The 21,021-nt window shown below is 33.9% G+C and overlaps 1 protein-coding gene and 1 non-coding gene across 2 annotated transcripts; both read left to right on the forward strand.

Moving 5' to 3' along the window:
- The first annotated feature begins 146 nt into the window (after window positions 1-146).
- On the forward strand, window positions 147-20,976 carry LOC133191717 (ion channel TACAN-like). The gene is made up of 12 exons (XM_061327453.1): window positions 147-302; window positions 3,968-4,086; window positions 5,110-5,226; window positions 6,241-6,300; window positions 6,954-7,049; window positions 8,133-8,222; window positions 8,556-8,621; window positions 9,724-9,785; window positions 10,699-10,791; window positions 11,497-11,561; window positions 12,677-12,745; window positions 18,707-20,976. The coding sequence occupies exons 1-12, from the start codon at window positions 213-215 to the stop codon at window positions 18,854-18,856; spliced, it is 1,077 nt and encodes a 358-aa protein (XP_061183437.1). The 5' UTR covers window positions 147-212; the 3' UTR covers window positions 18,857-20,976.
- On the forward strand, window positions 13,326-13,399 carry Trnat-cgu (transfer RNA threonine (anticodon CGU)). The gene has a single exon. It is a non-coding gene; the product is annotated as a tRNA-Thr (tRNA).
- Window positions 20,977-21,021: the final 45 nt, after the last annotated feature.

Genomic DNA, 21,021 nt, shown 5'->3' on the forward strand with positions numbered 1-21,021 from the left:
TAAAGTGATATTTTCATTTGGGCATCTTAATCGATTTTTTGAATGATTTTTTTTCTTTTCCATATAAAATAAATATGATTTCCCCTTTTGGCAGAAAATTTATCTTGATAATCAAGCACTCTGCATACTGTGTGATTTAGAAGTAAAATAACCTTCACCTTGCTGGCTGGACACGTTTTCGGAGTTCATTGGACTTTATTAACCAGACGACGATGGATGAGGGTTTGTTGGAAGGAGAAGCAAATTTAAAGTCTTGCTTGGAAGACTGGAGTGAACTCAACAAAGAGTTTACACAGCTCGAGGTAAAAGATATATGAGAATGGTTTCACTGATTCAGATAATGTTATGTGTCGTGTGTCGTACAGAGGTACAGACCGAATTTTCTCGAAATGAATATGAGAAGAACATGAAACCAAGAAGCGACTTGTAGGCTTGGGTGATAAACTGTAAATGTTATTGGCTTAAAATTGATAAATTGGTGACGTATATTAAACGTTCAGACAGGGTTTGAGTGTGACAGCTAAATTATTTACAATATACATCTGACCAAAATTGTCAAGCAGCACACACCAAAAAGTGACAGAATCATCAGTTATTGATGGCGGTCGCAACATGGTAGAAGTAGCAGTAGAAATTTAATATCATAGAATTGAGATTCCTACATTCTTTAATACAAGGAATAGTTTGGTATTATGCTCGTTGAGATGGTTCAGTATTCTTCCTTTTTGCTGACTGTTCACTCAGTACTTCCTCTATTTAATGTTTGCTCATGGTTTTCTCAGTTCAGGTGGTTTCACTGTGAACTAACCAGTTTAGACAAACCCCCTACACAGAGTTACCTGAAATAAGAATTTTATACTAAAAATTATGCTGAAATTAGAGTCCGCACATGCGCACAAACACAAAAATGTTGATTTTTTGGCAAAAATCATGGGTCTACAAAAACTGCTCATGCAAAGAGGTGGAAAATCTGGCAATCATGTCAGTACTCTATAATGCTACATAAAAGTCTTTGAAAGAGATTGTATTTGTTAGATTTTCAATTGTATTTGCAAAAAAAAAAAGTTATTCACTTTAAAAAGGTGACATTTTACAAGATAACGATTATATTAAATTTAACAACTTTAAGAAGTTACCAAGTTAATAAAAGGGTAAAATATGCATAATGGAACAATTTACGGGAACACTTCTAGTATACCGGTCCCTATAAATATGCATATAAATAACTGACCGGCATACTAGAAACTTCCCCAATTTAGGTTGTAAATGTTAAAAACTGGCTTTAATTAGTGTTTCAGGGTTTTCATAATACACTCTACACCTGAATTAAGTTCTCCACACTGTTACCTATTTTTGTATTACATATGAACAGATATATAACCATTAAAACATGTTTTTACCTTTAATATCCAATGGTTTGAAACTTTAAAAAGTCACTCAAATAAAAAAAAGTCTTAAAATGAACCCGTTAATGTGCATGTTTGCTATGCAGTTAATAAAAAAAGCATTTTCTGTTCAATTTAAAATACAATCTGGGTGCCTACAATATCAATAAATCATTTATATTGCAGGAATGGACATAGAGTTAAAATCAAGGAGACAGTAAATTAATTAAGAAAATAATTCTTACCTAAAGTACTCATGAATTCAAAGTCATGTATCCAAATCACGATTATGATAAATTAGTCAATATCTACAAAAATAATTTAATAAGTATATTTATTTCAAAAAAATAAAAATATAGTCACAATGTACTAAATAGAGCCATATAGCCGTTTTTTGTTTGTTTGGGGTATTTTATTGAGGAAGCTAATGACAATCCATTTTCTTGTTTACATCGGATATGCCATGTATATACTATTTGCTGCAATGCCTGATGGAGCCAGTGACTAGGTTTTTGGTGTTCACTCCATTTCGGGAGTTTGTCTAGACAGCTAACCTACAGTTTACTTTCTGGACTGTATATATATGTCTGTTCCTGTTTATAGGGTACAGGTAGTTAACAGTTTACACAATATCGTTTTTATCACAGGGTTTGGATTTTATGTAGTATACAAATATTAATGATCATATGCCTATAAATGCATGTAAATTAGGTATCATACATATTCATATAGATTGAGACTTAAGCATTTGAGGGTTTTGAGGGTCTAGGGGTTCTTAAAGGTTTTTAGAAACAGATAACCATATTTTAGTTTTACAAAACAAAATTTTGTCTTTAAATGAAATTAAAGCATGTTTTGAAAATTTTTAATTCCTTTAGTCTACAAAAGTATGTTTATGTTAATTTCAGCAATCATATGTATGTATGAAAACTATTTACTTTTCATCCAGTCAAAACAAAAAAAAACATACCAACAAAAGCAAAATGTGTCAAAGTTTAAAAAACATCACGATTACCAATCTCCTGCACCATCACACAACCTAGAGACACAAGACTCTCCAGAATTCCAACCACCCTTATTCCTCAAGGTCTTGGTATCACACTGCTATGAGCCTCACACACTGTTACATAGTTTACAAACTTTACATATATAGAGGTTCTCTTCCACACACAATCCCTCCTGCTGATCTCACATACTCAACTCAACACACTGTCCAGTTAACCTGAGGCCTGTTCAACAGAGCGAACGTTCGCGAGCCCTCGCCAAAATTCCTTATCCCTCCAACAGAAATGTTCGCAAGCACTCGCTCAGTTGACCAGGCCTCTAGTACACAAGTCCACAGATCTCCCTAGTGTCCTGTAATAGATTTATCTTATCCCTAAATTGTAAAACTTAAATACAAGCAATATACAATTCTCAAAATTAACTATGTTAAAATTTTTCCAAAAGAATTTTCAACATGTTAATACTGGCAGGACCCCCCCCCCCCCAGTATGAATATAACAGCCTCTCACTTGGCTGCCAGTCTAATAAAAATTAAAAATATGTGTGCTTACCCTTTCCTAACCCAATTTTCAGTCTGAGGTCTCTTTTATACAATAATGATACAAATTATTACTAAATCTATATCATACAGATACAAATTACCGGTACATGTATCACTAAATCATTTTCCCTTCTTCAGGCTGCAGGTAATCTTTGCCTTTAATTAAAAGTGTTACACATCATTTAATCCTTGGTCATGAAGTGCAATTTTTTTCTTTTTCTGTCCTTAGTATTTATTTATATTTGAAAGCCCCTGTCATCATTGTTTGAATGATTTTTGATGGATGGCATTATTTACCTCTTTGGTAATAGTCCTCCCTCTCTCATTGCAACATCAGCCCTTGTCTTTTTTGTAGGCACCCTTATGATGTTTGATGTCCTTTCTCTCTCTTCGGAACATCAGCCCATGTCTTTTTTGATGTTTGAAATATTCTGCTTTTAATGGAGTCTTCATCTTCAGACTGAATAATAGACACACACCGAACTCAGATTTCTAAAACTTATTTTAAATAAACCATGGGCACCACTATGGAAATCCATTACACCCTAAAATATCTATCTCTCATAAAGTATAAATACCAATATCATCATACTCATATTTAACAAAGGTTGTCAGAAGTAATATGAGAGCTATTACCTCAAGGTCATTTTGGACCAGGTCAAGGTAATCAGAAATGTGATCATGAAGTTCTACTTCTGGCTATACATTATAAACAAAGATGCATTAAAGGTCATGTCTGACAAAGAGGATACTGTTGGCCACAATATCATGTCTACAACTGATTCCAGGACAGAAAGTTAGTATTACTGTGATAGAATTGTATCTAATTTATTTCTAGGCTATAAAAATTGCTCTAATGAAGCATAAATGGCTTGTTTATAAATTAAAGTCAGATGTATCTAGGTTTTATATCTAGAAAATATTGCACTGGTGACCATTAAGCATGATTAAGGTCCATAAGTATTTTGGCAGTCAGACACATATGGAGAAGATTCCTAGCTGAATTAATTTGTATTTTACATTTTTTTAATTATAGGCTACACATGACCATTACAAGAAAGTGCTTGAGGAATTATGGGATGCCCAGAAAAAATGTCTATCGGGAATTGCTCACCATCGGTATCGAATGAAGCAGATAAGTGAAAAGATGAATAGGTACATCTGTAGGTTGATCTCTGGGATTGTAAATATGTTGATGTGTTTGATTATATATAAACAGATTTATGGGATTATATATATAGCTGATCTATGGGATTTTATATATGTTGGTGTGTGGGATTATATATAAACAGATCTATGGGATTATTTATAGGCTGGCTTGTATATCATGAATATATATGCAGTCAAACCTCTGTATTTCGAACTTGAAGGGACCAGTTGATAGATTATTTGTATAATGTTTTACGTCCCATTCGAGAATTTTTCACTCATATAGAGACGTCACCATATACCAGTGAAGGGCTTCAAATTTAGACCTTTACTCAGCACTCAGGGGCAGTGAGGGATCTTTATCGTGCCAATGCCTGCTGTGACACGGGGCCTTGGTTTTTAAGGTCTCATCCGAAGGACCAGCAACTTTCACTTCAAAGTGCCGAGTGCAAGGCGAAGGAACAGTTGCTACCTATTTTTTATCTACTTAGGTCAGTCGTGGACGAGATTGAAAATTCTCGACCTTCCGATCACGAATCGAGCGCTCAACCGACTGAGATACCTTGACGGTTTGAAAGGACCAAGAAAATTATTTTAGATATCCAAGGATTCAAGATATCAAGGATAAAATACTTAAAGAGTGGGTGGTTGGGACTTCCAAATCACTTCAGGGTATCCACTGTATTCAAGATATCGGTGTTTGAGATACGAAGTTCAATTGTATCTATATATCTATAAATAGACTGATCTCTGGGATTAAAGGGGGGGGGGGGGGGGGGGGGCACACGTCAACAGAAATTCATGACAAGCAAAAAAGGCCAGGTGTTATTTTTTAGGTGGTAAAGCCATAAATTAGCTTTGTTTTCTATATAGTATTATACCTATAGACAGGAAAAATTACCCCCCCCCCCCCCAACATGCACACACTTCCTTCAGGCCTGACATTTTATGACTGAGTTGTTCAGTTTATATAGCACTTGATACTTGTGTATGATATTGGCCAGAATATGATGATCTTGAATTTTTCAGAATAAAAGAAAAATCCAAACCAGAGACGGAGGATGCACTTAAACAGTTGAGATTGGAAATGCAACAGAGGAAATCCCAGTTCAGAGAAATGGAGGAGTTCTTACCACACAAAAATGGGTAAAGGGTGTCACAAGAAATGAGTAAAGGGTGTCACAAAAATGGGTAAAGGATGTCACAAGAAATGAGTAAAGGGTGTCACAAAAACAGGTAAAGAGTGTCACAAAAAAAAAAAAAAACTGGTATAGGGTGTCACAAAAACGGGTAAAGGGTGTCACAAGAAATGAGTAAAGGGTGTCACAAAAATGGGTAAAGGATGTCACAAAAACGGGTAAAGGGTGTCACAAAAACGGGTAAAGGGTGTCACAAGAAATGAGAAAGGGTGTCACAAAAACAGGTAAAGAGTGTCACACACAAAAAAAAACTGGTATAGGGTGTCACAAAAACGGGTAAAGGGTGTCACAAAAACGGGTAAAGGGTGTCACAAAAATGGATAAATAGGTGTAAAGAAGTCAGCTGTTAGGAAGGTTGATCTGGTCGTTATGTTTTGACATTCTAATCAGTACTATTTATTAGGGCTGGGACGATACAACTTTTTCTATATCGATATGTATCCCGATATTTGAGCCACGATACGATATGTATCACGATATGTTTAATTGGTTATAAATCCTTTTTTTATATTGAAGTGAACAAAACATTTCTTCACATATAAGAATAATTTATTCAAAGAAGTTGTATATCTGTTGTAAAACATAATTATTTTGCACAAGTGGTCTTAATTATTATGTATTTCATATTTAGATTTATATTAAGCATATTTATTTTACATATTAAACCCAAAATGTTAAGTAAACAAAGAAAAACATTAGTCAGAATTTTTTGGGCGATATGTCGATATTTCTTCATATGTATCGATATGCGTATCATCCTCACATTGAATCGATATTATCGATATCTCGATATATCGTCCCAGCCCTACTATTTATACACTTGTGAAAATTTGATTTGATTTAGTGATGTATGTATCATTGTATTTTAGCATGTGAAATGTTATGCATTGTAATTATAACACAGAACACTTTGTTAGATTTGCATATATATATATATCAAATCTCTTTCCTTTTTCTGTAGGATATACCTGAGTATTATCCTGGGATCTGTCAGTGTGTCTCTTCTCAATAAGGAGGAAAAGTAAGTCTTTTTTAAAATTACTGAATGTGGTTATTTTTATGATACTATATTCAGTTTCCTTGATTGTATAATCTTTACAGTAAGATGATTGTATAATCTTTACAGTAAGATGATTGTATAATCTTTACAGTAAGATGATTGTATAATCTTTACAGTAAGATGATTGTATAATCTTTACAGTAAGATGATTAATTTCCGTTATCAGTTATTTTTTCTTGAAATCTTGCAAGGTCATGGTCATTTGTAAACTATTTCCTACATGCTTTTTAAATTTATTGAAATTGAAGGTTGTTGACTGGATGAGAAAATTCCGGAATGTATTCAAAATATTGTTTTCTAGAGATTTAAGAAAGTTTCAAGGGGGGGGGGGGGGGGACATTTTTAGTCAGTCAATCAGGAGAGGGCAAACAGACAAATTTTAAAAGTGACCTCATAGATCAAAAGGACTGAGGGCTGTCTGTGTAGCCGTCGGAACTCTGTTAACTATAGATCTAAGCTTCAAAGTGCTAATCCTATGACTTTTTGTTTGATTTCAAAATCAAAGCCTACAGATTCAAATTCACAATACATCGTATCAATTTCCAGCTTTAATGAGTTTCTTATATATAAACATTGTAAATTTCAGTTCAATTTTATGTGCTATTTTCCTTTAGGTATGCCTACAAACATAATTACGAGACATTCAAAGCTACAGTGAGCTATATAAGCCTGGCCTTGTCCCTAGTCCTTATGTTTGTCACAGAGTACAGGTCAGTTCTAAATTTATTGACAGCCTACAGGTTAGCTCTAAATTTATTTACACCAGGCACTATATTTAATATACATGTACAGGGATGGACATTAACTTTCAGATTCACTTGCCCTTCGGGCAAGTGATCTCAAACTTTTACTTGTCCGAATGCAAAACTTGGTTGCCCAAAATTAGGATGGAACTTAAAGCGAAAATTATTAATTACTGCAAACGTTTTGAAAAGAACAAATATGAAGAAATACACAACTGTCAATTTGGCAAGTTGAGCTACCGGGTACCTTAAAAAAATTTTGATCCTGCATTTGTACATTATTTAACCTGTTAACACACACTGCCATGCGGCAATAACCCTCCGTTTCCTTTAAAAAAAAATCATATTTTTGAAAATTATTTGCGGTAGGATCATTCTGTGATTCGTGATTTTCGGCGATAACTGTGAAGCAACGCTTAAGGAAGATAGTTGCTACGAAACATACATCTTACCTTGATCAGGATACAACGTGTTACACTGTACTTATATTCTGTGCGTGAAAAATCTAATTTCCTAATAAGTTAATAAAATTTTGTTAGACGTAGAGCGTATTTCCTACGAAAGAAAACAATGAACTCAAATTTTAAATGAACGGTATATAATCCAGCAGAAATGCTACCAAGGAATTTTGAATGCAAAAGCATTGTCAGTCAGGTGCGTGGCGGGAATCAAGTGTTCAATTTATTGTTTTATTTATAAATTAATGTAAACTAAATAAATATGTACATTTGTATGAAAAAAATTCACTTGCCCGATCGGACAAGTATGTTGACAATTCACTTGCCCGAATTGAGAATTTACTTGTCCCGGGCATTCGGACAACCGTTAATGTTGATCCCTGATGTATAAGTAGAAAATGTAGCAATACCTACACTGTAATTACAGAAGAAATATTGGCTAAGTTTTTGACTGAAAATTTTCTTTTACATTTATAATTTTCAAGAGGAAATTATTATTTATTAGTAATTATTTGTAAAATTTTCAGAAATATCCAAATTGAGATGACAAAGTTGTTATCTATAGTTGGTTTAATGCTGTGCATTTTTTTAGGTGGTTCGATGCTGTTCTGCATTTTCTCTTGGTCTGGTATTACTGCACACTGACTATTAGAGAAAACATCCTCATGGTCAATGGGTCCAGGTATGATCATTTTATATACTTATAGAAAAAAAAATAAAGAAAAAATATTATGCCAGTTCAACATATCTACATATGGTGAATTTACAACTAAGAACATTTTCAATGTCAGTGACTCAAGATTTGATTATTTTGAAAACAAAATCTTTCTCAATGGGGTTTTCAAGACTAGTGCAGGAAACGTTCATCATTGTGATCATTAACTCCAGTATAATCAGTTAGTAAATTGACAGTTTTTGGAAAAGATAGTAAAATGGTATGTATGTTTGTTCACTATTTTTTGCATAAATTGGTTACATAAGATGGTAACATTAGATGTCATTTTCTTATTTTTAGAATTAAAGGTTGGTGGGTGACTCATCACTTCATATCCACAGTTTGTGCAGGACTGACCCTTATATGGTAACTTCTAATTCTATGATGAAAATTTATATATGATAAAAAATGCCTATGTTGACCATATCACTGTACAAGTAGTCTACAGTTAAAACTGAGCTTACTGGCCTGACAGATATTGAAAACATACCAACAACATCTATGTGCTGATTAGATTTTATCAAGGGACATTCCTTCTAGTTTCTATGGAAACCCTACCCTGACAATTTATCAAATATGACAAGCTGTTGTAACCTTTATTAAAGTTAACAGTATACTAGAATAGACATTTTTTCAATAAGGATCTGACTTGGTCTGCAATGGGAGTTTTTTTGCTTGTGGGAAAATGGGGATTCAATGATCATTTAGATGATATGTATCTGTAATTTAGTCATGGATTATAGTCATTCGGTTTTTCTTGTATTAATAGTATATTATTACATACAGTGAGATATGTATCATGATGTACAGTTATTATATACAGTGAGATATGTATCATGATGTACAGTTATTACATACAGTGAGATATGTATCATGATGTACAGTTATTATATACAGTGAGATATGTATCATGATGTACAGTTATTACATACAGTGAGATATGTATCATGATGTACAGTTATTATATACAGTGAGATATGTATCATGATGTACAGTTATTACATACAGTGAGATATGTATCATGATGTACAGTTATTATATACAGTGAGATATGTATCATGATGTACAGTTATTACATACAGTGAGATATGTATCATGATGTACAGTTATTATATACAGTGAGATATGTATCATGATGTACAGTTATTACATACAGTGAGATATGTATCATGATGTACAGTTATTACATACAGTGAGATATGTATCATGATGTACAGTTATTATATACAGTGAGATATGTATCATGATGTACAGTTATTACATACAGTGAGATACGTATCATGATGTACAGTTATTATATACAGTGAGATATGTATCATGATGTACAGTTATTATATACAGTGAGATATGTATCATGATGTACAGTTATTACATACAGTGAGATACGTATCATGATGTACAGTTATTACATACAGTGAGATATGTATCATGATGTACAGTTATTATATACAGTGAATTTTTTTTCCAGGCCAGACAGCTATACCTACAAATACTTTAGAGGCCAATATTTAATGTTTAGCAGCTATCTTAGTAAGTAAATAATTAACATTCTTAATTCTAGCTATGATGTACAACTTGGTGAAGGACATGATATGTGTGAAATAAAAGTGAAAGCTGACATATACAGTCTTCAACGCTAGTCATTGATCCAGAGACCAGTCAAAATTAACCATTAGTCTTTGGGTTATTCAAAATTAGCCTCTAGTTTAGAGACTAACTGGCTCATGCTCAGAGCTTTGGAAATAGTCAAACTACAATTCAGTTTGGCCTGTGAATCATATTTGGTACATTACATATATTTTTATTTTGAGTAAAAAAAAACTATTGACTATAACATTTTCACATTATAGTAGACAATGATCTAATTTTCACATTATAGTGGACAGTGATCTAATTTTCACATTATAGTAGACAATGATCTAATTTTCACATTGTAGTAGACAGTGATCTAATTTTCACATTATAGTAGACAGTGATCTAGTTTTCACATTATAATAGAAAATGATCTAATTTTCACATTATAGTAGACAACGATCTAATTTTCACATTATAAGTAGACAGTGATGTAATTTTCACATTATAGTAGACAATAATCTAATTTTCACATTATAGTAGACAGTGATCTAATTTTCACATTATAGTAGACAATAATCTAATTTTCACATTGTAGTAGACAATGATCTATTTTTCAGTAAATTATCCATCCTCTGTAATTCTTGAACATTCTCAGTTCTTATTTGAAACTAAGTCTTTCACTAAATTATGAAATGCATGACTCCTGGATCAACAGTCAAGGCCACTGTAGATTCTTTTTTTGTGTTTTTAGTAAAAAGAGAAATTACAATGACTGAAAATGTTATGCTTTAATGAAAGCATCACTGAATGATTTTGACTATACTTAGATCTGATCATTGAACCTAAATTCTGTCCTTATTTTTTTCAGGTTTTCTATATATAGTTCAGTTTTTCTACCAGAAGGGGGCGCTATATAGATTGAGGGCACTGGGTCAGCGCCATGATATGGATATTACTGTTGGTGAGTGTGGAGTAGACGCAGGGATTTAACTTTCTTATTCCCAAGTCACTATAAGCCTTACTGTATTTACCTGGATGGTTCATCTAGGGATACCTATTCCAGTCATATTACATGTACATGTGCTGTATCTTACTTTTATGTATATTTTAAACTTACCATGATGAATTTGAGATGAGCTTTTGCTAAACCCACAGCATCTGTGTTGGAGTTTCAGGAGCAAGCCCATTCCTAAGTAATTATAAAGCTCAAACTTGCTTGGATGATGCATTTAAGGATGTACACTACCAGACTTACTTCGGATGCTGGCTCTGACCTACATATTCTGGATGAGTGACTAGGTGAAGGTTTCTGGAGCAGGTTAAAGTTTTTAGAACAGGTCTCAGTCACAAGTAATTACATGTATAAGCCCTATGATTACCAGTCTTGCATCTAGTGATCCACAACAACAGATTTACTTTGGATGCTGGATCTGATCTACATTTTCATGGTCTAAGTTTTTGGAGAGGGATCAGCATCTGATTTGTGATGCATTCTGTATACATAAATACATGTATATTACATGTACATTTATTTTCATGAGCTTTGTAATCTGAGATCACCTATTTTCAGGAAGGGTCTCAGAGTTTTATTATACTAAATTACATACTAGTTGGTATATATTTTTAGAGATGCTCAAATACATTTGTCCATTCCTTTGTATTACAGAGGGTTTCATGTCCTGGATGTGGAAGGGGATCTCATTTTTGCTGCCATTCCTGTTTGCTGGTTATGTAAGTTTATGTCCTTTCTCAAAACACTTCAGAAGTCTATGTCTCACGTATAAAACATCAAAATGGCTGTCTACTAACAGGCTAAATAAATCTTGTGTCAGCATTTAAAATAATAATTTACTAATTAAGTTTCTGTCACCTCTAAAACGTGTCGAGAAACACTGTTAGTTACTTGTCAAGTTAATCTGTGTCAGCTGAAAAACTCTAGAATTACTGTTTAGAATTACTGTCCTATTAACTGGCTAAGAACGTTGTTAGTCTGTGTTTAACCTATGAAACACATTAGATTTTTTCTTTACTGTTTAAGGAATAGCTATATTAGTACCAAGCCTCTACACAATAAATTTCTGTAGTTGGAAAGAAATTGGGGGATAGGCTGAGCCATATGCCTACATAACAATGGATATAAAATCAATATATTTTTTTCTCACAAGTTCCACTTTTTGATAAATTTAGTTAAATTTGGTTAAATTTAGGTAATGTTTATTATCAATCACATACAAAATCTGACATAAATTAAATGCTATGAGTACATTTTTTTAATAGAGTGGGTCATCACTCCAATTTTTGGAAAATGAATAATGAAAGGCAATGGAAAGATGCTTCTTTTTACACTTGCAAAAATTTGGTACAAAGACCCACTCTACACAAAAAAATAAGTTTATTTACTTAAATTATCATCATAGTCTAAAAGAAATTATAAGTCCAAATATGCTTGCTAAATACGAAGAACTGTTTGCTTTCTAAATAGCCTCATATACACATGTATGTGACTGCATGGTGTAGTGGTCAGGAAAGAGCTTAAATTGATGTTTATTGAGGAAAGTGTTCAAATCAGTATACAGTATATTAAATGCCTAGGAAATTCGTGCAATTGAGATATTTTGGATATACGTACATGCATAGCCACAAATGGGCATGGGCATCTGGCCCGTCTAATCCCCCCCAAGATTCTTCTTGTCTGAATGAGACATCAAGTTTCTACAAATTACTGTTTTCTAGTTGAATAAGAAATTGGTCTTTACAGAATTACTATCATTCTATTTGCTGTTGAAGTTTTATTTTATTTTCTAATGACTGTTTCTCTTTCAAATAGAATTTTCATATTCTTTCAGTTCTTCCAATTGTACAATGCCTATGTACTGTATAGACTATCACAAGATCCCCATTGTAAAGAGTGGCAGGTCAGTATACACTAAGATCCCCATTGTAAAGAGTGACAGGTCAGTATACACTATCACAAAATCCCCATTGTAAAGAGTGACAGGTCAGTATACACTTAGATCCCATTGTAAAGATGATTGATTGATTATTGTTGTTTTACGCCAAGTCGGCAATATTTCAGCCATATTTCGGCGGTATGAATTAAATACTGTATGAACGGTTTTGAGAGTTTTTGGGTTTCTCTGGCGGCCCCCAATGAGCCTATACTCTTTTTCGAAAACCAGAGAAACGATCTTAAACGTGCCAAGGGGGTTGTAATCCTTGACACGAGGCACCGTTTTACGTCCCATCCGACGGACTTGGAATTAAAAAATAAAAACAGTTAAATTGAAAATTACAAAAATGCTAATAAAAATATATACATTTAAATCTTATTGTAAAAATCAGTTTCTTGCAAGTATTGTAAAATTGCACTAGGATTTACATTTGTAAAAAGATCATGCATTGTTTACACGCCATTAAAAAGTTTATTTCGAACAGGGGTAAAATCAGAGCATTCTAAAAGTATATGGTTTATAGTTATTACACAGTCACAAGACCGTTCACGGTAGCTCAGTCGGTAGAGCGCTCGCTCCGTGATCGGGAGGTCCTGAGTTCGAATCTCGGCCGCGACAGACCTAAGTCGATAAAAAATAGGTTACAACTGTTCCTTCGCCATGCGCTCGGCACTTTGGAGTGAAAGTTGCGGGTCTTTCGGATGAGACCTTAAAAACCGAGGCCCCGTGTCACGGCAGGCGTTGGCACGATAAAGATCCCTCACTGCTCAATGGCCCTGAGTGCCGAGTAAAGGTCAAAATTTGAAGCCCTTCACCGGTATATGGTGACGTCTCTATATGAGTGAAAAATTCTCGAATGGGACGTAAAACAATATACAATCAATCACAGTCACAAGATATGCATTCAGGTTGATGTTCCCCGCTCAGTAAATATGAATGGGTAAACCTTGAATGTCCAATTCTTATTCTTGAAAAAATGACTTCGTCCTGACGTTTCAGGCCAAAGTCAGATGATTGATTAACTTTGTTTTGTATGGTATAAAGTTTGCTATTATCACAAAAATCCCAAAATATTTGCCAAAGGGAATTTTCGTAAAGTTTCACCAAGTACCTAAGATCAGTGTAAGGAATTTTAAAAGGTACAATTTCATACTGAAGAGCAGTTTTTGCAGAACTATCGGCCATGTAATTACCCGAAATACCAATGTGACTCAGAATCCAACAAAATTCGACTTCTTTGCCTTGTTGAGTAAGATGATAGAACTTAGTTAATATATCCAAAATGTATAGGTGATTTGTGTTCATATTGTGTATGGACTCTAAACATGAGAGCGAGTCTGAAAATATTGTAAATGAATTTTCACTAGAAGTTCTTATATATTCAAAAGCAAGTTGTATAGCTTTTGCTTCGGCCGTAAAAATTGTTGCTTCATTCGGAAGTCGTGTAGAAAAAACATCATTTTTGACCACTGCAGCAGCAGCAACCCTGCCTCTGTCCTTAGAACCATCTGTGTAAATTTCTCTTGAAGGATGTTTAGATTTTATTTCAGCTAATTTCTGTTGAAAAATGAGAGGATTTGTTTCTGATTTCTTAAGATCTGATAAAGATTTATTCACTACTGGTTTAATTAATTTCCATGGTGGTATTTCAGAAAGAGTAGAAGGTTTTACAATATCCGATGGTAGTTCGGAATCTCTTATATGATTTTTATATCGGAAACAAAGTGGTTTTATGCATTTCTTGTTTTTATCATATAAATGTGCATTTTGTGGATGAAAAACACAGTCATGAGCAGAATTATCGGTATTTGCTTTTAATTTAATTATATATTGTAAAGCAAGTTTAATTCTTCTCAAGTCTAGAGGTGGTTCATTTGCCTCTACATATATACTATCTTCAGGAGAAGTTCTAAAATCCCCCAAGCACAATCTAAGACCTTGATGGTGGATTGCGTCAAGAGCTTTTATATAGGAAATCCTAGCTGATCCATACACAATACACCCATAGTCTAATTTTGATCTTACTAGAGAGCGATAGAGTTTAAGTAGAGTACTTTTATCAGCTCCCCATTTTGTGTTTGCTATTACTTTAATAATATCGAGTGCCTTTAAACATTTTTCTTTGAGCATCTTTATGTGTGGAATAAAAGAGAGTTTATTATCAAAAATGACACCTAAAAACTTTATTTCTTTAACTACATTTATTGGATTTCCATTTAATTGCAAATTCGGATCATCATGGCTTTTCCGCTTTAAACAAAAATGTACACACGCAGTTTTATTCATTGAAAATTTAAAACCATTAGTATCGGCCCAATTTTGAATTTTGTTTAGACATGATTGTAACTGCCGCTCAATAAAATTCATATTTTTAGACTTATAACACAGAACAAAGTCATCAACATATAAACTACCATCCATATCATTTTTAAGTACTTCAGCCAAACTATTTATTTTAATGCTGAATAATGTGACTGAAAGGATACTTCCTTGTGGTACACCCATTTCTTGTTCAAAATTGTCTGAAACTGTAGTTCCTAATCGCACTTTAAAAGTTTTATTATTTAAAAAATTCTTAATAAAATCCCATTGTAAAGAGTGGCAGGTCAATATACACAGTCACAAGATCATCATTGTAAAGAATGACAGGTCAGTATACACTATTAAAGATCCCCATTGTAAAGAGTCACAGGTCAGTATACACTATCACAAGATCCCCATTGTAAAGAGTCACAGGTCAGTATACACAAAGATCCCCATTGTAACGAGTCACAGGTCAGTATACACAATCACACAGTATACACAATACACAAGATCCCCATTGTAAAGAGTGACAGGTCAGTATACAATTAGATCCCCATTATAAAGAGTGACAGGTCAGAATACACTTAGATCCCCATTATAAAGAGTGACAGGTCAGTATACACTTAGATACCATTGTAAAGAGTGACAGGTCAGTATACACTTAGATCCCATTGTAAAGAGTGACAGATCAGTATACACTTAGATCCCCATTGTAAAGAGTGACAGGTCATATACACTAAGATCCCCATTGTAAAGAATGGCAGGTCAGTATACACTTAGATCCCCATTGTAAAGAGTGACAGGTCAGTAAACACTATTATAAAGATCTCCATTGTAAAGGGTAACAGGTCAGGATACACTATAACAAGATCTCCATTGTAAAGAATGACAGGTCAGTATACACTAAGATCCCCATTGTAAAGAGTAACAGGTCAGTATACACTATCACAAGATCCCCATTATAAAGAGTGACAGGTCGGTATACACTTAGATCCCCATTGTAAAGAGTGACAGGTCAGTATACACTATCACAAGATCCCCATTGTAAACAGTGACAGGTCAGTATACACTATCACAAGATCCCCATTGTAAAGAGTAACAGGTCAGTATACACTTAGATCCCCATTGTAAAGGGTGGCAGGTCAGTATACACTATTACAAGATCCCCATTGTAAAGAGTGACAGGTCAGTATACACTATCACAAGATCCCCATTGTAAAGAGTGACAGGTCAGTATACACTTAGATCCCCATTGTAAAGAGTGACAGGTCAGTGTACACTATCACAAGATCCCCATTGTAAAGAGTGACAGGTCAGTATATACTAAGATCCCCATTGTAAAGAGTGACAGGTCAGTATACACTTAAATCCCCATTGTAAAGAGTGACAGGTCAGTATACACTTAAATCCCCATTGTAAAGAGTGACGGGTCAGTGTGCACTATCACAAGATCCCCATTGTAAAGAGTGACAGGTCAGTATACACTTAGATCCCCATTGTAAAGAGTGACAGGTCAGTATACACTATCACAAGATCCCCATTGTAAAGAGTGACAGGTCAGTATACACTATCACAAGATCCCCATTGTAAAGAGTGACAGGTCAGTATACACTATTACAAGATCCCCATTGTAAAGAGTGACAGGTCAGTATACACTATCACAAGATCCCCATTGTAAAGAGTGACAGGTCAGTATACCCTTAGATCTCCATTGTAAAGAGTGACAGGTCAGTATACACTTAGATCCCCATTGTAAAGAGTGACAGGTCAGTATACACTGTCACAAGATCCCCATTGTAAAGAATGACAGGTCAGTATACACTATCACAAGATCTCCATTGTAAAGAGTGGCAGTTTAGTATACACTATAACAAGATCCCCATTGTAAAGAGTGACAGGTCAGTATACACTTAAATCCCCATTGTAAAGAGTGACAGGTCAGTATACACTATCACAAGATCCCCATTGTAAAGAGTGACAGGTCAGTATACACTTAGATCCCCATTGTAAAGAGTGACAGGTCAGTATACACTATCACAAGATCCCCATTGTAAAGAGTGACAGGTCAGTATACACTATTACAAGATCCCCATTGTAAAGAGTGACAGGTCAGTATACACTATCACAAGATCCCCATTGTAAAGAGTGACAGGTCAGTATACACTTAGATCTCCATTGTAAAGAGTAACAGGTCAGTATACTCTTAGATCCCCATTGTAAAGAGTGACAGGTCAGTATACACTATCACAAGATCCCCATTGTAAAGAGTGACAGGTCAGTATACACCATTACAAGATCTCCATTGTAAAGAGTGACAGGTCAGTATACACTATCACAAGATCCCCATTGTAAAGAGTGACAGGTCAGTATACACTTAGATCTCCATTGTAAAGAGTAACAGGTCAGTATACACTTAGATCCCATTGTAAAGGGTGGCAGGTCAGTATACACTATCACAAGATCCCTATTGTAAAGAGTGACAGGTCAGTATACACTTAGATCTCCATTGTAAAGAGTGACAGGTCAGTATACACTTAGATCCCCATTGTAAAGAGTGACAGGTCAGTATACACTATCACAAGATCCCCATTGTAAAGAGTGACAGGTCAGTATACACTTAGATCTCCATTGTAAAGAGTAACAGGTCAGTATACACTTAGATCCCATTGTAAAGGGTGGCAGGTCAGTATACACTATAACAGGATCTCCATTATAAAGAGTGACAGGTCAGTATACACTATAACAAGATCCCCATTGTAAAGAGTGGCAGGTCAGTATACACTATAACAGGATCTCCATTATAAAGAGTGACAGGTCAGTATACACTATAACAAGATCCCCATTGTAAAGAGTGACAGGTCAGTATACACTATAACAAGATCCCCATTGTAAGGAGTGACAGGTCAGTATACACTTAGATACCCAATGAAAAGAGTGACAGGTCAGTATACACTTAGATCCCCACTGTAAATAGTGACAGGTCAGTATACACTATCACATCTCCATTGTATTGGACAAGTCAGTTAGGTTTTTTTCTTGGCTATTATACATCTGATCCTTTTTGTTTAGGCTTTATTCCTGGCTAATATACATTTAACCCCTTCCATGGCATATATGCATTTCTATGCGTCTGATGTGAAAAACGAGTGTAGTGTAAATAAAGATTCATAACTTCGTTAAAACTGCAAATATCAGAATAATTCTTGCATCATTAGAAAGAGTAAATAATTACGATAAAATAATATACAGAAAATTTTTTATTGGTTTTGTTTCTGTTACTGTAAACCAACTTTTATTTGTGTATGAGAAATATTCGCGAGTTTTGCGACCTACTTTAACTTGCAAATATTAAACGCTGCAAACCAATCATTTTGCTTTTTATTGGTAGAGAAAATTTCCTCAGTCACGAAAATTAATTGTCGCATATTGATTTCAAACTGACGATTCGCGAATAAAAGATGACATGAATAATAGTTGGTTTACAGTTATATATTTTATCCTTTAGGTTTTGTTCCTGGCTATTATACATCTAATCCTTTCTGTTTAGGAGTTATTCCTGGCTATGATACATTTAACCCCTTCTGTTTTGGTTTTGTTTCTATTATATATTTTATCCTTTAGGTTTTGTTCCTGGCTATTATACATCTAATCCTTTCCGTGGGAAATATTACCACAACACTTAAGGTAGTAGTAGATAAACTTAGGACAAACAGAAGGCAGGAGCTAACCAACAAGTACAGGTTTAACTCACATCAGAAGAAAGACATGTAGGCATTATAAAGACCAGTATTCACAAAGACCAGTAAGATGGGAGGTTTGAACACCAGCAGAGGGAGACCCTACCCCTACAAGAGACTGCCTCCTGTATACAGAAAGAAGTGTTTGATTTTAAACTTTGCCAGAATGTTGTCATTTCAAGAAATTGTTTTGCTTTAAGCAAAATGTTAGGCCAGTTTAAATAGTATTTTGAATTTATAAAGACTACTCAAGTTTCAAGATGAATATGGCCGGGGCATATAGTGTTTGTCATGTCCGCCTTCCGTCCTTCTGTCAGCCCGTCTGTCCTTCCGTCACACTTTGCGTTTAGCTCTGTTCAAAGCTCAGTTTCAAAGAAACTATCCAAGATATTTTTATCAAACTTCATATGCTGATAGATATTGATGAGAGCTATGCAACTGCATCAACATTTTTTGACCTTCACCTTTCCTTTGACCTTGACCTTACTTTTCTTAAATTAGTGTTTAGCTCAGTTTTAAAGATACCATTCAAGATAATGTAATCAAACTTCATATGTTGATACATACTGGTATAAGCTATTCAAGTGCATCAACATTTTTTGACCTTGACCTTTCTTTTGACCTTGACCTCACTTTTCTTAAATTAGTGTTTAGCTCAGTTTTAAAGATACCATTCAAGATAGTGAAATCAAACTCTCATATGTTGATACATACTAATGTAGGCTATTCAACTGCATCAATATTTGTTACGTTGACCTTTCCTTTGACCTTGACCTCACTTTTCTTAAATAAGTTTTCAGCTCAGTTTTAAAGATAACATTCAAGATAGTGTTATCAAACTTCATATGCTGATACATACTGATGAGAACTATTCAACTGCATCAACATTTTTTGACCTTGACCTTTCCTTTGACCTTGACCTCACTTTTCTTAAATTAGTGTTTAGCTCAGTTTTAAAGAAATCATCATAATATTCTTATCAAACTTCATAAGCTAATACATACTGATGTAACCTTTTCAACTGCATCAACAATTTTTTACCTTGACATTTCCTTTGACCTTGACCTCACTTTTCTTAAATTAGTGTCAAACTTCATATGCTGATACATACTGATGTAAGCTATTTAACTGCATTAATATTTTTTCCCCTTGACCTTTCCTTTGACCTTGACCTCAATTTTCTCAATTTGTGTTAAATTGTTGCATTACAAATATACCCTCGGCGGGGCATTCATGTCCTATGGACGTATTTCTAGTTTCTTTTATTAATTGCTACTGTGGCTACAAGGTTTCTCTGTCAAGATAACATGAATTATCACAATTTTTGCACAATTAAACCTGTAAACCTGTTAGGTAACCCTTCGTATTACTCAAATGACCACAGTCATAAAGGTACTTGCAGGATTTTTGTTAAAAAATTCTTGGTAATTGATGTTTAAAATGAAATATAAATAATTATTTGTGAAAAATTGTTATAATTTACAAGGACTAGCTATAACTAACTCAGTGAAGGTAAATGAGTATTTTACTGTTTCACATAAAAATGATTAATGTGTTTTACAATCCAATTACTTAATTATAATTGACTGCCAGATAATTCTCTTTCTTCAAATTTAAGTTATTTCTGAAAATAAATTTTTACTTCATTGAGCATTTAAATAAAAATTGCTTCACAATTGCACATGATGAAAAGCACAAACAAACCTTAGATTCTTGATGTAGGACATTACATGAAGGATTCAACATGTTACCAATTATTGGTTGTGATGTATGAATGTTATCTTGAATGTATTATTTCAAATAATTCTAAATTTACTTACACATTTACTGTATATTGCATAATACTTACTAGTATCATTGTTTTGTCTCTATTAAATTTAGCAGTTCAATTTAGCAAAGTATATTCATACAAAAATGTAAATCAATTTCTTATTACTACACATTAAAGTCCCCAAATGAAGCTGTGAGTCATATTGCGAAGAAGCCATAAGTTTAAGGTCATTAATTTGGGGCAATAATGGTGCTAGCTATAATTGCTAGCATTGATAATGGTGCTAGCTATAATTGCTGTTATGTGCTATATTTAACTGTTGTGTTGTTAATTGTTCATAAAATGAAATTAAATTTTTTTACATAATAAAATTTCAAAAAATCTGTAGTTTAAAAATTCATTTTGTTTTTGTATTGCTGAAAGTAGAA

This window comes from Saccostrea echinata, unplaced genomic scaffold (genome assembly GCF_033153115.1).
Source record: "Saccostrea echinata isolate AGI-Se365-2 ecotype Australia unplaced genomic scaffold, CSIRO_AGI_Sech_v1 ptg000024l, whole genome shotgun sequence".
Lineage (NCBI taxonomy): Eukaryota > Metazoa > Mollusca > Bivalvia > Ostreida > Ostreidae > Saccostrea > Saccostrea echinata.

What these genes read in the sequence shown, in the direction of transcription:
- LOC133191717 (XM_061327453.1), top strand. Translation starts at nt 213, where the DNA reads ATGGATGAGGGTTTGTTGGAAGGAGAAGCAAATTTAAAGTCTTGCTTG. An exon ending in ATAAGTGAAAAGATGAATAG is followed by an intron (nt 4,087 to 5,109) that starts GTACATCTGTAG and finishes TGAATTTTTCAG; the next exon opens with AATAAAAGAAAAATCCAAAC. An exon ending in TGATATGGATATTACTGTTG is followed by an intron (nt 10,792 to 11,496) that starts GTGAGTGTGGAG and finishes TTTGTATTACAG; the next exon opens with AGGGTTTCATGTCCTGGATG.